We start from the raw sequence: 16,335 nt of genomic DNA, 5'->3' as shown, positions 1-16,335 counted from the left end.
TTACTCAATTTAAACACTTACCATCTGCAAAAGTGAGTACTTCTCCGGTGCCGATGAAGTCGGTGTTGAGGGTGGCTGTGCCCCCTACCACACTCCACTCCACAGTTACCTGCCCCAGGCTGCCCCCTCTCCTCTCTATCACCAGCAGCACCGTGTTCTGGGGCTCCTCCTGCACTTCCAGGTACAGCCCCCCCTTCGTGGCGTTGGGGCTGGTGCTGTAGATCAGAAACACCCCAAAGGCATCCCCATTCATCGCTATGGTGACGCGGGCCGTGTCAGTCAGGCCTATTGAAGGCCTGTTTTGGGCGGTGGCCGTTATGTTGACCAGATCGACTCTCAGGAGGTGAACAGTGAACGTTTCGTCCACTTCGGGCAAGCTGTCACTGAGGATGGGGACTGTGAGGTTGGCTGTTTCCTCCCCTTCCATCATAATTGCCAAGTTACCTGTCACTGACTCATAGTCGCTGCCCGCAATGGCTTGCACGTTGAACAGACTGGAGAGTGTGGTGCTGTTCTTCCTGTAGGTCAGGGTTTCAGAGCTGTTGGTCTCCTTGTTGCTGAGGGAGGCCATCCAGTCACACTTGGCCACTCCAGAGGTGTTGGAGAATGAGAAGGCCTGGCAAGCTCGCTCTCTAAGGCAAAAGGCTGCACAGACAAGCAAAGGTTCTTTTTGGGAGGTGACGTTAACTCGTGCTCGAAAGGGGCCTACAGGAACTGCCGGCACCGGTAGGTCATAGTAGGCCAAAACATCCTGTCCCTCCTTCAAAGCTTTGTCCACCAAGTCAATCTCGGCTGTGCTGTATAGGATCTGTAGACGTCCAAATCGGCCCCCGCTGGAATTCAATTATAGGCAATAAAAATAAAACATATTTACTTACAGCACTGAGCTCCACAAACCAGACTGACAATGAACTAGAATGCAACATGGTCCTAGTAAACAAAGTTTGTTTTGTTTTTACAAGACTCTAATTAGGGTTTTGCAGGCTACATAGTTTCATAACTGGCATAACTGGTGTTTTTAAAACTAGGTGCTGCAGAAGTTTTCAAACTGGCAATGCTTCCGTGTAACTTTCTGGGATTAAAAAACTAATCATGTATAATAAACCTATACAAAATACCCATGCATGATATGTAGCCAAGTAGTTCTTAGAAGAGAAACACTGGAAACAATTGAAATGGCTTTATGCACTGAAACCTAATTTAATCATTTAGAAATGCTGATTTAATTAATCAAAATGGGCTTAAAACAAAACATTCCTTAAAATGGTCCTTATTTTTTCATGAATAGGGTCCAGTGTCTCTCCACCCTGGCCCCTCCCTCACACACAGTAAACCACCTGTCATGAGTATGTGTGAACGACAGCAACAGCAGGTCAGTGAGTGTCAAATTCAAGTTACTTAAGAACCTGTCACCTCACAGCTCACTGAACTCCCCTTGTAATTCTACACTGGCACTACTGGCTACCCAATGAGATTATTACCAATTGATAGGGTAGCTTACCTCAGTTTTATAACCTGGACAGGCACACGCTTAGTAACCTAGTTTGCAAAAACCTTGAAAAGTCCTTGTAAATACTCACTGGAATCTCCTGGTAATCACATCTTAAGTAAAATAATACATAAACCAACCACTGATTTGAGATGTTTATTGTGTTAAATATAGTTTTCAAGAGCCTATGTGCCTCTTTGTAAATTCGACAGGTTACCAAGTTCTAGGCTCCAACTGTGAAAATCCTGTGACTCTAAGAGGGGCAGACACCATGTTTAACCACTGGGCTTGCTCTCCCGAGACCATCGTCAGCACTGTGAAAGTCTCACTCTACAGTATTACTGTTATTGACCAGGGAGAGTCACTTTGTGATAGCAGGTGTTCCATGCTGTTCTGAATGAGAGGTGTGGGTCTTATGAGCTGGCATCAAAACAGTAACAAATAGCCTGTCTCCAAAATGCAGTTCCACACCTTCTCATGACAGTGATGTTGGCAATGAAGGCCCCCTCCAGAGGTTCATGGACTCGGTACGCAGTCTGCCTGAAGGATACAGTCCCGTAAGGGTTGTCATTGGGAGGAACAATAATATTCGCAAATCTTTCTGCACCAATGCTACCTCCGTTTGAGGCTGTCATCAACTCCACACGAATAATCTGCGAAACCAAAGAGAAATAAATACCACTGCACATTTTATATTGACAAAATGACTGGACAGGTGTGCTCCAAATGTGTTGACTCACCTCCTCAATTTCAGCAACATCATCAGCCAATACTTCTACTGTAAGTGTCTTCACGGTTTCACCAGGGGCAAAGGTGATTTGACCTGATGCAGGTCGAAGATCATCGCTGGCAGGTTGTCCATTAACAGTGGCCGCCCATCCTACAGTCACGTTGCCCAGAGTTCCAGCGTTCCGCACGATTGGCAGGTTTACCTTAGTGGCATTCAGATTAAGCTCCTCTACTTTCAGCATGGCTACCTGAAAAACTGATGCATGAGAATAGGTGAGGGACACGTTATTTGTTTTCTATTCCCTCTACCCAGTGTGGCAGTCCGTATCTTACAGGTTACTCTTATTGGTGAACCATCTTTAAAGGGAAATGCCTGAATGACAGCTAGCTGACAAAATAGTATGTTTTTAACGTAAGCTCAACATATCATGCAGAGCCCTATTCTGAAGTGTGTGCAAAGGGAAAGGCTAAGTTACTGAGAGTTACACAGCTATTATTACAGAGTACAACTAGCAAGAAACAACTTAGTTGCAGTACTGTCTTAATAGTTAAAATGATTGGTAGCACATTAGGTTACAGGGCATACATAGACATGTAATAACACGGTAACGACCAACACTGCTCTTACATGGTCACTATTGGAGGGAATAATTGTGTAAATACATGGCCATGTCCTGTTTCATGGTGTTACCATATAATTACATTAAATAATAGATACAAAGGTAATTTCCATGTATTTACACATTATTTATTTAGCATACGCCTTTATCCAAGGCGACTTACACATAATCTACTATGTCAGAGCAGGAACTATTTGTAATTACAGTAATTCGAATATTGATCAGAACAGTGTAGTTACTGGGCCATGCAACCAAAAGTGCTGTCAAATGATTCCATTCTGAAAACATGCCTTTGCAAATGCTTCAATATAGGGCTGGCCCATAATGTTTATTCAGTGGTAATGTTGTGGTCAATCCAAAAGCTTAGTCACCTTATACTGAATGAGGGAGGTAAAAAAGAGAAGTCATTTATCTTTCTTGTACATATTCTTGGTTACCTAATTGGTCCAATAATAAAAAAAAAAACTGTTTTGGATTTCACCTGCCAACTGAGCTCTTAACTATCAGTCTGCTCTCTATTTGTCTGATCTGAATTCTTGTCCATTGTGACTCAAGCTTTTTGACAAAATATGTGAGTCATAATCTATTTACATAAAAGTAAGACCTCCATATTGCAGGTGTTTACAAACACATTGCCGGGAAGTTAAAAATCAAAGAAGCAGGTCTTAGCTTACTGAAAGACCCGTAGGGGTCATCCGAGGCCTCGATGGTGATGATGCACTGGGTGAGGCCTCCCAGCAAAGCGCCCCCTGTGGTCTGGTTGAGGAGCTCGATGCGGAACCTCTCCTCTATCTCCGGGTTGATGTCGTTGATGATGTAGATTGGCACAGACTTGCTGGTCTCTCCTTCAAGCAAGACCACATCGGAGGAGGCTACGCTATAGTCTTCCCCTACACAGAAACAGAGTCAGGTGGTCTGCTGAGAATAAACTCATTTTAATAGAATGTAGTTATACTGAACATGTTGAACTTTATGACGATTGCATCCCTTAGATATCTAGTTAATGGAGTTCCCCAAACCAGATAGAGTAGTGTGCAGTGTTGTGTGCTGCACTGCCGTTGCGGATTCTGTCCCGTTGGTGAGATGAGATGAGTTTAAAAGCTCTAAAATCACAAACACAGACGACCCCGCTTGCGCTGCACAGGGTCGCCGGTTTGCATCAAGCCTCCACCCTGCTACAATAGCATAGGATCAAGTTGGAGTTATCATGAATAAACTCAATTGGGGTGGCAAACAATCCAGGACAGGTTTTTGATCCACAAGTAAAAATACCTTAAATGATTTTGAACAACTATAAAAGGTGCACTTTACATGTGCTGTTAATTGAAAGGCCTTTAACAAACAGACTCGCTCTGCAAATAACCTAAACACATGGCTTAACTCTTACCAACCCTCGCTGTCATTGGCACTGCTCGGAACTTCACAGAGACATCTGCAAAAATCCCTCCGGTCCGAGTCACATTGACAATCGGGCCCACGTAGTACTCCGCCACGCTGACAGAGGGAGACGACAGCTGCAGCACTCCAAAAGCATCGTCACTCGCTCCGATTATCACCTGGGCAACAGCTTCATTCACAGGCCCCAGGCGTGGCGAGAGATAAACTAAAAACACAACAGGAATAGTTTGTCATTGCTGTACAGTGTTAAAAAATACTGAAGAAGAGTTAAGAATATATTTTATCATTTATAAGAAAAAAGATTACTTTTCTTCAATTATGTCTAACAGTGTAAAACTAGAATGGGTAAAAAAAAATACTAACTAATTAAATAAAATCTAATGTAATTTTAATTTTAACTAAATTATTTACCCAGAACCCATTGAGACTAATGATACTTTACAACCAACAGCATCAATCATAATCAACAAAAATGCAGAAGACAATATCAGGACAAAACAGACCTCTACAGAAAGCATACACAGGGCTGTTCACTGAACCTCTACAGAAAGCATACACAGGGCTGTTCACTGAACCTCTACAGAAAGCATACACAGGGCTGTTCACTGAACCTCCACAGAAAGCATACACAGGGCTGTTCATTGAACCTCTACAGAAAGTATACACAGGGCTGTTCACTGAACCTCTTCAGAAAGCATACACAGGGCTGTTCATTGAACCTCTTCAGAAAGCATACACAGGGCTGTTCATTGAACCTCTACAGAAAGCATACACAGGGCTGTTCATTGAACCTCTACAGAAAGCATACACAGGGCTGTTCACTGAACCTCTTCAGAAAGCATACACAGGGTTGTTCATTGAACCTCTTCAGAAAGCATACACAGGGCTGTTCATTGAACCTCTACAGAAAGCATACACAGGGCTGTTCATTGAACCTCTTCAGAAAGCATACACAGGGCTGTTCATTGAACCTCTTCAGAAAGCATACACAGGGCTGTTCATTGAACCTCTTCAGAAAGCATACACAGGGCTGTTCATTGAACCTCTACAGAAAGCATACACAGGGCTGTTCATTGAACCTCTTCAGAAAGCATACACAGGGCTGTTCATTGAACCTCTACAGAAAGCATACACAGGGCTGTTCACTGAACCTCTACAGAAAGCATACACAGGGCTGTTCATTGAACCTCTTCAGAAAGCATACACAGGGCTGTTCATTGAACCTCTACAGAAAGCATACACAGGGCTGTTCATTGAACCTCTACAGAAAGCATACACAGGGCTGTTCATTGAACCTCTACAGAAAGCATACACAGGGCTTTTCATTGATTGGCATCAGTAGAAACTGGGCAGTGCTTTTCCACTGGTCTAATACTTACTTTGTCTGTCTTGAACTCCTTGCAGGAGAGTAACATTGATCAGCTGCACAAACACAGACTCTGCTTGTTCAGGTTCCAAATCATCCAAAACACGAATGGTTATGTTAGCTTCGCTCTGATTGGCTGCGAAAATCACAGAGCCCACTATGGCAAGGTAGTCACTTCCCTCGTTAGCCCTGGCAGTGCCAGAAGGGATGGCGGGTGATCCTTCATCGTCCCTTACTGTCCTGTAGCTCAACTGTACTGAGCCCATAAGCCCTTTCAGCCTCTGTATCACCAGTGTCACGTTTGTGTTCGCTTCCATAACCTGGGTAGGGCGGTTCTTCTCAGAAAAGACAAAGAGCCCATAAGGGTCGTCATTAGCAAGCACAGTTAACGAGGCATTGGTCAAGGCCCCCAAACGCCCATGAGAGACGTTGCCAATGCGGACTACAAAGGTCTTGTCCAACTCTGGTACCTCATCCGACAAGACCTGGAGCACTATGTCCGCTCTAGTCTGGCTGACCTCGAATGTGACGTTGCCGATTTTATTAATCAGGTCTGACTCAGGGTCCGAGTCGACCTCCCAGAACAAGGTCACTCTGGACAAGGCTCCTCCAAGGCGTGCCACCTGTAGCAATAAAATAACAGAACTTACTGTTAGTGTGGCTAAAATAACTTTCTTTCCTTTATCTGATGTATGTCTTTTGACGGATTGATAAGGTTTACTCACTTGCAAACTTAAACATATATGCATATGTGACCAGGTCACCCCCCCTAACACAAGTACAGTCCTCTGGTGTAGTGCCCTCTGGTGGTCTTGTGAAAAAACCTTACAGGCCCATGAACCTGTCTGTAAAATATAAACTGACATTCCCTTCAAAAGCTACGGCCGCCAAGCTTTGAGTGGTTTCTGTTGGTGGTTCATTTAAAATGTTTCCTGCTGCAATGGCTTGTTGTAGTTTAGTCTGACCTGCAGGACGACAGTGCCGTGACCTCCCTCTGGTTCTGTTCCACTGACGGAGAGCGAGTCTGTGCTGAACTGAAACACCCCATGGGCGTCGTCCGAAGCAGCGATAGTCACTGTGATGTGAGAAGCCATCCCCAGGCTGGCTGTGGGAGAACATCACTGAGTTAGTCAGCAGTAAATACAACACTGTATAACAGGCAACCATTTACGCACATACCAGCCTAGCCCTGTTCAGTACTTACCACATCTCATGCAATGATAGCTCTGTAATACCATGACTGTCCACAAAGTGAATGATGTCAATCTCTTATAGGAGAGTAAGAGTTTGAACACTGTCTAAGAGCATCTAAGAGCATACAGTACAGAGAGATAAGAAGATGCTGGGAGGTTCTTACCACGCTGATGAAAAGCTGGGAGGAAGAGGTCGGCGTCCCCATCGCCGCTGGCACTGCCCTCACTCCTAAAGAGTTCAGCAACTTCAGGAACACACACATTGATAAAACCCAAGACAGCACCAACAATAAACAGGAGAGAAGTGAGACACATAGAGCCACACACAGTGCAGTGCACAGGAAGGCAGGACCACTTAGTAAGATGCCGGCACAACAACACAGATACATACAGGTGTCTGAAGGCAACATGCTTCCACTGGGATACAAGAGGAACACTTAGAAGTATATGAGCAGAATTTGCAGCAGTAAATACAGATGTATGTCTCAGCCATAAACTCCATTTAGTCCCAAACAGGCTGAAAGATTGCTATTGGCTTTACATTATTATATATTTTTTTGTATGTGCTAAAGTAAATCCCATTTGCAGCTGTTTTTCCAGTGCTAGCCTGTAACAGAAACTAAAACTCCGCTGTCGTGTAGTAAAACTGGGTAGGTGCATCTAGAGCTCAACTGGGAGTTGGATTGTATGGATTCCTTTTCATCACGCCTCTCTCAATCAATATCTATTAACAGTCCATGAGCTGTACGCAAACCACTTCTTTCATTCATATGTATACACAAATGCCATCCCTTTACTGTCTATAGGAAATGACCTGTGGCTGGCCGCTAATGTATTGTTCTACAGCACAATTAGAAAAGGAGCAGTGCTTTCGTGCTCTGAGTTCCCTCTTACCTCCCCAGGCAGGGTTGTAAAGCTCCACTCTGAAGGACTTGTCTAGCTCAGGGACAGAGTCGTCAGTGATGTTCACGTGGATGTATTGAAATCGCTCTCCAGGCTGGAAGTCCAGGGTGCCATCTGTTTCCTGCCAATCCAAACAGCACAATTCCTACTTGAACTCTTACTCGCGTGCTGCTTCTTTCTTTTAACTCTCTGTTCTTGTAACTGCTGGAACCCTTTACCTTTGCAATTTCTGATACTTCGTTATCTAGCCCATATGTCAACATTTAAATTGGTCATTTCAAACTGGGTAGAAAAGGGATTGAGGGAAGCGCAGTTACCTCATAGTCAGATGGGCTGACTGCAGTCAATGGCACTGTTCTGTATCCCACCAGCACCCTTCCCAGAAGGCCCTGGGCACGAACCACCAGCAGCCTGATCTCCCCGACCTCCTCCTCCACGGTGATGCTGGCAGCTGCCAGGGCCGGTCTGATCATCTCACCAGCAGGGTCTGGAGGGGGGCCCTTGGAGAACTGCAGCAACCCTGGGGGAGAACCACACATAAACTCAGGGAATACCACGTGAAAAAGATCATATAGCAAACCCCCCCCAATGCACTTTGCAACGTAAAATCCAAAACGTCTGCATCACGTGACCTGCATTATGCAAAGCCTGTTGTATTGTGACCTAGTGATTTACCATTGGGGTGGTCGCTTGCTTTGATGATAATGTTAGTGGACGAATTCTCTGGGTCTATACTGGCCCCGCTGGTGGGGGTGGAGCCCTGTTTCCCATCCCCAGACACCGCTGACACCAGAGTGACCCGGAAGTGCTCTGCAAACTCAGGGATGTCATCATCGAGGACTTGGAGGTTCAGAACCTGGGAAAGGAGAGGACAGCACATTGATGGGAGGAGATTTTTTTCAACTTTCAAGTTTTTACTTTCCTTTTTTTTATACATTTTCTGAGAGTCAAACTGTGTTTGTTAAAAAAAAAAAAAAAAAAAAACAAAACAAGCACAAAACATGCAAATTGGTGCCCATACTTTCACAGTTATTATTCCGGTATTTAGCAGGGGTAATATTTGGGGATGTACAGAAGAGCAGCTCACCTGCTTCTCTTCAGCTAATGAAGATTATAGCTATGTATCTATTGAATGTAAAGTCATAGATTTCTTTGTATAAATTGGGGGGGGGGGGGCTACGTTTATTAATTTGTGGCTTTTTTTTGTGCGTTTGGCAATGAATGAACATCATGGTATTCTGAATGTTGTAATGAATAGTTCATTACAACATTTGGCCACTAGAGGGTGTCAAGTGCAAAGTAAAAATCCCAGAACGACAGCATAAACAAAAGCGCATTTGGGGGGAGTGACTTCAGTCCACACATGCCAGTTGATTTTACACATCTTTAATACACAGCTCATACTGAATGTAAATATGTTTACGAGCCACGGTATCTGATTCTGGCACCAAGAAATAAAAAAGAAAAATAACACAAAAAACAAACTGATATATTTTTTTGTTTTTGATAATTTACTCATTTTTAAATACATCACTACCATTTACATTTTTCAGATCTTCCTGTGATCATGTACCAACACAACACTAGATGGATATCCACCATCAGGACTTATTTCTTAATTTGTAACACAAAAATGCCACAAAAAAAGCCATCCAATGGGGAAGAACAGGGTAACTGGTGTGTCAGCATTTCTGAGTGCGTAGATCGAGATGTATAAGCAGGATTCCCATGCTGCTGCTGCTGCTGTCTGGTGGTGCTCCTCACTCATCCATGATTGATGAGGGAAGGTGTTTCCTGCTTACCTCTGACCGTTGCCAGGGGAGGAATGTGATAGTGCCGCTGGAGTTAGCGAAGTCCGGAGCTGTGGGTGAGCCGCTGCTGGAATCCGTCTGAGTCACGGTGTAATTTACATAGACATAGTCCAAGGCTCCTCTGGTACGCTCCACTACACAGGAGGTCACCGAGCCTTCCTCCGACGCCTGGAGATAAGAAGAAGAGGTGGGGTAGTATCTTTAGCAACTCATTCCTCCTGTTCCTTAAGAGACTGCTGTACCCAAATCAACAAGGCAACTCTCCCCACTGGCATACCCAAGCAGCATAGTTCATTAGCAAGTAGCTTCAGATTCTGTTTCCTTCGGTTTTATTCTGTTTGTTTGTATGATGTTTGCAATCATTCAGAGTGGTTCTTATTGCAATGCCTGTTTTTGATAATTCTGCTGAGGTGCTTTAGTTCATGAGCCACTCTTCAGTTTGAGTTGCCTGCCATGGACACATGTACAGTAATGTAGGCTGGGTCAGTCACAGTGTCTGTACATTAGAAAGTGCCACCACCATCTAATGCACAGCAGAGTATTATCAGAAAAACAAAAGGAGACTTCGTCACTAGCTAGTGCTGGTTCTTTTTCTACAGACACTTCTAGCTTCTGTCTATGCTGCATTTATCTACAGCATCAACTAGAACTGAAGAGATGCTCCTTTGACTTACAAAAAAGTGACCCATCCTGTCTCTATAAGCTGTTGTATATGTGTGACAGGCCACATAACCACTGTATAAAACACAGGCTCTTTTGCACAAGCATTTCTAGAGTTTGGAACCTCGTCTCCCCAGCAGGGGTCTGGATCAGCAGTGCACCACACAACACTTCCATCTACATGCATGCACTCTCTTATTTTGCATGCCAAGATACTGCATGCATATATATGCGCAAATAGCTACAGTATACCCAAACTCTGATTTGAAAGGAATTAGAGATGAAACATGACATGGATCCCTTTGCATGGAATGACAAAGTTTCACATTCTAAGGGAATTCGCTGCACAGGCTTACCATCTGTTGTGCTGAGAGAATAGTAATCATCTCATCCCACAGACAACTGCACCTCCACTGCACCCATGCATGAACCTAAATTAAATATATATGGGGACCTAGATCCAGTAATTTAGCACTCACATTACATCTACCGAGATACCGAAAGGCTGCATTCAAATACTTCTGCAAGTAACGTGTGGAAGTTCTCATTCCATTATTTATTTAAAGGAGTGCTCACCAATGCTTTAAATTCAAAGTTCTTACTTTTGTTTTAGCTTTGCTAACATTATTACCTTAACTGTCTTAACTTTTTTTGCACATTAATTCAGGATATGCAAATATTTCAAATCCAGTGCTATAGATAAACTGCTGCATCCTGATACCTTTGCTGTCAGTCACATGGTCTGATTGCCGCTAGACCAATGGAGTGATTTTGAAATGCAACACATGAAGTAACTAGGTACCAGGAAGCAGCAGCAACATCTAATCTACTGCTTTGTCTTTAACATATCGGACTAATCCATATCCAATTATCACACAAGCAAGTATGATGGAAAGAAAGCCTGCGCATGCTAATAAGAGGTAAGAAAATTGATTTTCACACTTGAAATGTTTTTAAAGCATTTAAACATTGTAGTGACTGTGGTTATCAAATATAGCAGCCATTACTTATATATACATTGCACCACCTTGGGGCAATTGGTGTGCTTTTGCAAAACGCTACACATTTTAAATTATTTGCATACTGCTGGCTTGTAAAGGGAAGACTTTACAGGTATTTAAATGATACATCAACCTTGCACTGGATAGCGTACAACCACTAAATCCAGCTTACTAATTATTTAAATCATTAAACAAAGCAATAGCTTTTCCCTGGGGTATATTGAAATTATTAGTGCCGACGCAAAGCTGATTCCAACAATAGTGAATAGGGAATAAATATTTATATCACCAGCAAGTTTAGTGTTCCTTTTCAATGACACCCTGCAGAAGTGCCCAGCAGCATTCAGTCGCTGACAATATCCTCAGCCAGGTCAGCTGTGACTCTGGCTTTGGCTTTTCCAGAAAAGGATTTAAGGAGAATGCCCCCCTGTATTGCACTACTGTGGCAGACACACTCATTGATCCTGCCAAGCTGAATCCACATGTCACCTCCATGCAGAACTGACAGGACGCACATTCCTGCTCCCATGATGCACGGGGTGGCTGTGTGGGAATGGCACACACCAGAAGGTCAACTGCTACTTATGTGACTCAATGGTCTGTTAACAATGAAGTACGGGCTGTAAAATACTACTAAATTGTGACATTTACAGCGGCCAAGTCACACCGAAAACAAATAGGTAAGTGCAGGCTGTGGTAATCGTCTGTTTGAGAATTACTACCAGATCTAAGAGTTTATTTAGCTCACCAACAGAAGTTCTTCCTTTATGGTCTTCTCTGTTCTTCCCTCATTTGAGGAAACTGCCTTTGTTTGAAATAAGACATTGAAGATCAGTCTCTAAATGCAGTGATTTATTGAGGGTACTACTACTTGCACCTCAGAAAAACCTTAACTCCTTTTTAAAACATACTAGAGGAATGGCGTAATGGACCACACAGTACTTATCAAGGTCTTAATATGCCAAAATGCAATTTACACAATTTTTTCAAAAACAGAAACAATCATGGGCCCTATGCACAAAACCTTCCAAGTTGTCTGTTACTAGTTTTGTAACATCAACAGATTTAGTTTACTTTCACAAAAAAAAAAAGAAATTGCATTTTGTAAAAAAAACCTTGAATAAGTCTTTTTCCATTACGCCATTCCCCATGAGACCGGCGTGTATTATGAAGGGGTGAAGAGCTAAATTCTGGTTTTTGTCAGATGCTCCACTATTATAATAATAACTGGCTCAACTACCTCTTTAAAAAGTGCAGGTAAACTTCATAAAGGTGCAGTAAATTACGCGTTATCAGCACTGCCTGTCTGTTTGTTTATAACTACATACTAATTTAGCTTCAGGGGGCTTATTTTGAAATGTAAAGACAAAGACACATTTTCGGAAAAGAACAATTGGTATAAAATAAGCAAAAAGCTTAGTTGCAGCAAGGCACAATACAATTATTGTTTTCAGTAGTTTCCTGCTAGCTCAATATCTTAACATGAATTTATTCCTTTTTGACAGTGGTTACATTGGTCAATTGATTGCTTTTAGCAAAATATATATTGTTAGCTGGCAGCTTCTGTAAGGGATGGATTCAATCAAAACACACAGTGCTGCTTTACAACACACATTATTTCCCTGTTCTGTGATGTTATTCAATCAAATATCCAAACAAAGGTGGACACTTCCCGAGCACACCACTACACAAACAGACACAAAAAAAACGTGTCTTCAATGCATTCAATACTCCTTTTTTTGAAACACAACATATACCCCCGGTAAATTTGACTAAATGTAGCCATAGAACAGGGAAATAGCAGGAGTGCTGTAAAATGAATCTTGTGTCAATGGAAAAATAACTTGCATCAGGAATGCAGGCGCCTGTGAACCCAAAGAGCCCGTTGGCATTGTCGCTCTTCTGTATCCTCAGCCTGGCGGGGGTGTTTTCCTGGAGCAGTCGCGCTCCTCCGTGGACAGAGACCAGCCAGAGACTGAAGAACTCCTCGGCCTCCTCCTCCCGGTCGTCCCGCACCTCCACGATGAAGGCCTTGCGGCTCTCGCCCTGCCGGTACTCCAGGTAACCCGACACATTGCGCAGGTCCGCCTTGGCGGGCTGGCTGTGGAGTTCGTGGATCTCTGCTCGGCTCAGCCTGCTCGAGTACAGCCGCACGTCCTGCATGAGGCCTGTGTACCTGTCACTGCCGTCAGCCCCCGCCCCGATCCTCACTGCCGCCCGGCCTGAAACACAAACAAGAGAGGCCTTCAGTCACGCCAGGGAGTCCAGACCATGGTGACAAATACAGCGTGGAGGCTCTCTGGCCTAGATTTGAATCTGTTGTCTTACACATTTTTGTAGACAAAGCTACATAGTCCACCACACAAACCCACCAAACGTTCTGCATTGGATGGGTACAGAGACCCTCTTGCCATGAAGCCCTTGTTTTTGGCTTGTCATTTTCTTTTCAATTGAGGTTAACATGATGAATACATAACATTTTGTGGTTCTACCCTTTTTTTTTGTATAATTTTTTTATATACAGTATATCAGTACATTCTTACAGATTTAGATGTATCTATTTGACCTATTTATCTTTTTACTGTTTAGATGAAGTTATTTTTTACACCAAATATTGCCATATCACAAAAGCCCACACATCTTCATTAGACTGGCCCTGACTTAATTATTCCGTATCAAACACACCTAAGTTACTGGTGTCCTCTCAACAACAGCAGCTCCCAGTTTATCTAACAATAAATAACCCACATCCTTAAATGTCTTTTGCACACCAACCCCTATCAGCAGGGCTCCTGTACAGTCACCTCCAGCATTTCCTTGTCCATAAATATTTAACAAAAGGAAGCCTTCTGTTAAATTTAACCACAGCCCCAGAACAATAAAACTCTCCTGCACTCTATAAACTGCTATTCCCAAAAGTCAGGAAAAACACATTGACTGTTACTTGCTGGTACACAGTCTTGTAGATTCGGCAATTAAATTCAAACAAACATTTAAAAACTGGAGTTCTGGGCATAGCATAGCACACAGTAAAGGTTCTGGGATGGATTTACTCAAAATTGTCATTAGCATATTATTTTCTGTGAGGAAAAAACACAAATTACAAAATGTGCTGATTACGATTTGGAGTAAACAGCTTTCATAATCTAGCCCACTGTGTCTTAATAACAATGCATTTCAAATTGTATAAAAATAATGCATACAACAAAAGCAATGTATAACTTTAAGACTTTAGAGTGTAATTTCAGTAAGGACGTTTCCAAATATACCACATAGAACAGCGGTATTATGTCCCCATTTGTATCACTGTTAATTAATTGAAAACTTACCATCAGCAATTGCTTCTCCTTTGAGGCTCGTGGTCCCCCCAGCAATGGGGCTACCGTCCATGTAGAACTCAATGATCCCATTATCCAAGGTGATGATGACATGCAGCCAGACATTGTCTTCCAGGAACCTCACTGCTGTTGCCCTGGCAACCTGAGTGGCATTGGATCCCACGGGGGTGTAATAGAGCAGCAGCACTACATGGGACTCATTGGTTTGAATCTTCACCCCGTAATACAGGGTGCCGTTTTCATTTGCCTTGGCGATGATAAAGCCGTTGGTGTTCGCGCTGGCCATCAGCCAGGCTGAGAAGGTGAAACTGGCAAGACTTTGGTTCACAACCAGCTGATCCTCTGGGCTAACGGTCCCAAAGGCGCCCGCAGAGCCACTGAAGAACAGAGCGTCTGTGCCGGAGTGGTGACGTCTCAGGTGTGGTCTGAGCTCCACTGGACTGGGGAAGGACCCCTGCAGAATCAGATCTCTCATGGGAGGAAGTCCCGAGCGGAAGGCATCAGACAGTATTTCCCAGCCGACGCGAACCACACCGAATGTGCCCTGATTTCTGAGGATGGTGAAGGATGTGATGTCAGACATGTCGTCTTCCGAGAGGATGTCTTCAGCCACTTCCTGATCTAGACTCTCAGGGTCTATCACAAACACCCCGAAAGGATCATCGTTAAAGGGAATGAGGACCGTGACATTCTGGTTAGCTTCAGCCAGCCTACCTCCTGGTCCTGGATAGCCGCCTGTGTGGAAACACGATGGAAAAGAAACATCATACATCAAGAGTGGCGCTCTTACTAACAAAGGTATCTGGATCCATCACAGGAATCACAGCTCAGACCCCAGCCCGACTGGGAAAATGTGATTGTTCACTGGTAAATTCAATAAACAAGACGGATTCAGCATTTTCTCAAGCACTTAGGACTAAGATTAGTTGTAAGACTGCATTGGTCACTGCACCTTTAATTGACTTTGTACCTGATATGTTGGTCAGCATTAGGACATAGACCTCGTTGAATTCTGGGATTTTATCTGAAAGAGCATGGAGGGTGATTGGCTTGGATCGTTCTCTATTCTCGAAGACAATGGTTCCTGAGGTGTTGTAGAATTCTTGTCCAGTGTCCAACACTGATCCATTACCAAACAGCTGCCAGAAGATGGTAACTGTACCAAACATCCCTCTATCCCTCACCACCCTGAGAGACACATGAGAAATAAAATGCATTTGTTTTTCGACAGGTATAATACAAGGAATTGTGGTACAAGAATTAAGGACATGCATATTTTGTAAAACACATTTTTGTAGTTCAGTACTGAAGTCAATACTAAATGATTGAAAGACTTTTAAACTCTGCAGTTTATGTATTACCATTAAAACGTTTGTGCTTTTTTAAGGTAAGTGCAAGGAAAGCAAACTGAATCCTACTGGCTCCATTTACCTGATGTTCAACAGTGCTACTCTACATGGAAAACACTGAGGAAAAATATACTTTAAAAAAGTCAAGAAAAAAACAAACATGGCAGAAACATAACTTGAGAAGTTATGAGCAGAGCTTGCCAAATTGGAAACAGCAGCAGGCACTTTACTGTACAGCAGAGGCAGTCAGCCTGATGAGGAGCTCTGCTTGTATACAGTACCTTGTAAAACAAGCACTACAGGGGCATTCTGCAAATATCTTACGTGAAGTCATTGGAGCTCCCCTCCTCCACAGCCTTGCCTACAGGCTCCAGTGAAAAGATCCCACTGGCGTCGTCATTGGCTTCAATCACTACTGTAGCTGTGTCAGCCCCATAGACCACTGAGTCACCTGGAACAATACAGAATTACCTCTCAA

The 16,335-nt window shown here is 43.4% G+C and overlaps 1 protein-coding gene across 4 annotated transcripts in view; it reads right to left on the bottom strand.

The window, feature by feature from the left end:
- The window catches only part of LOC117403690 (adhesion G-protein coupled receptor V1-like), a 184,882-nt gene that overhangs the window by 132,185 nt on the left and 36,362 nt on the right, over positions 1–16,335 (bottom strand). For all 4 annotated transcript variants that reach the window (XM_058987341.1, XM_058987310.1, XM_058987321.1 and 1 more), the window contains 16 exons: positions 16,182–16,308; positions 15,479–15,696; positions 14,500–15,243; positions 13,019–13,392; positions 9,501–9,677; positions 8,374–8,554; positions 8,016–8,218; positions 7,690–7,819; positions 6,960–7,040; positions 6,568–6,707; positions 5,616–6,225; positions 4,226–4,441; positions 3,513–3,728; positions 2,230–2,474; positions 1,961–2,142; positions 22–833 (listed from right to left, as the gene is read on the bottom strand). In XM_058987341.1, coding sequence (XP_058843324.1) covers positions 22–833; positions 1,961–2,142; positions 2,230–2,474; positions 3,513–3,728; positions 4,226–4,441; positions 5,616–6,225; positions 6,568–6,707; positions 6,960–7,040; positions 7,690–7,819; positions 8,016–8,218; positions 8,374–8,554; positions 9,501–9,677; positions 13,019–13,392; positions 14,500–15,243; positions 15,479–15,696; positions 16,182–16,308 — 4,656 coding nt within the window. The remainder of the gene's footprint in view (positions 1–21; positions 834–1,960; positions 2,143–2,229; positions 2,475–3,512; positions 3,729–4,225; positions 4,442–5,615; positions 6,226–6,567; positions 6,708–6,959; positions 7,041–7,689; positions 7,820–8,015; positions 8,219–8,373; positions 8,555–9,500; positions 9,678–13,018; positions 13,393–14,499; positions 15,244–15,478; positions 15,697–16,181; positions 16,309–16,335) is intronic.

The sequence above is a fragment of the Acipenser ruthenus genome, chromosome 2 (assembly GCF_902713425.1).
Source record: "Acipenser ruthenus chromosome 2, fAciRut3.2 maternal haplotype, whole genome shotgun sequence".
NCBI lineage: Eukaryota > Metazoa > Chordata > Actinopteri > Acipenseriformes > Acipenseridae > Acipenser > Acipenser ruthenus.
Note: the sequence above shows the minus strand (reverse complement) of the source record. Positions and strands in the feature narration are given on the sequence as shown.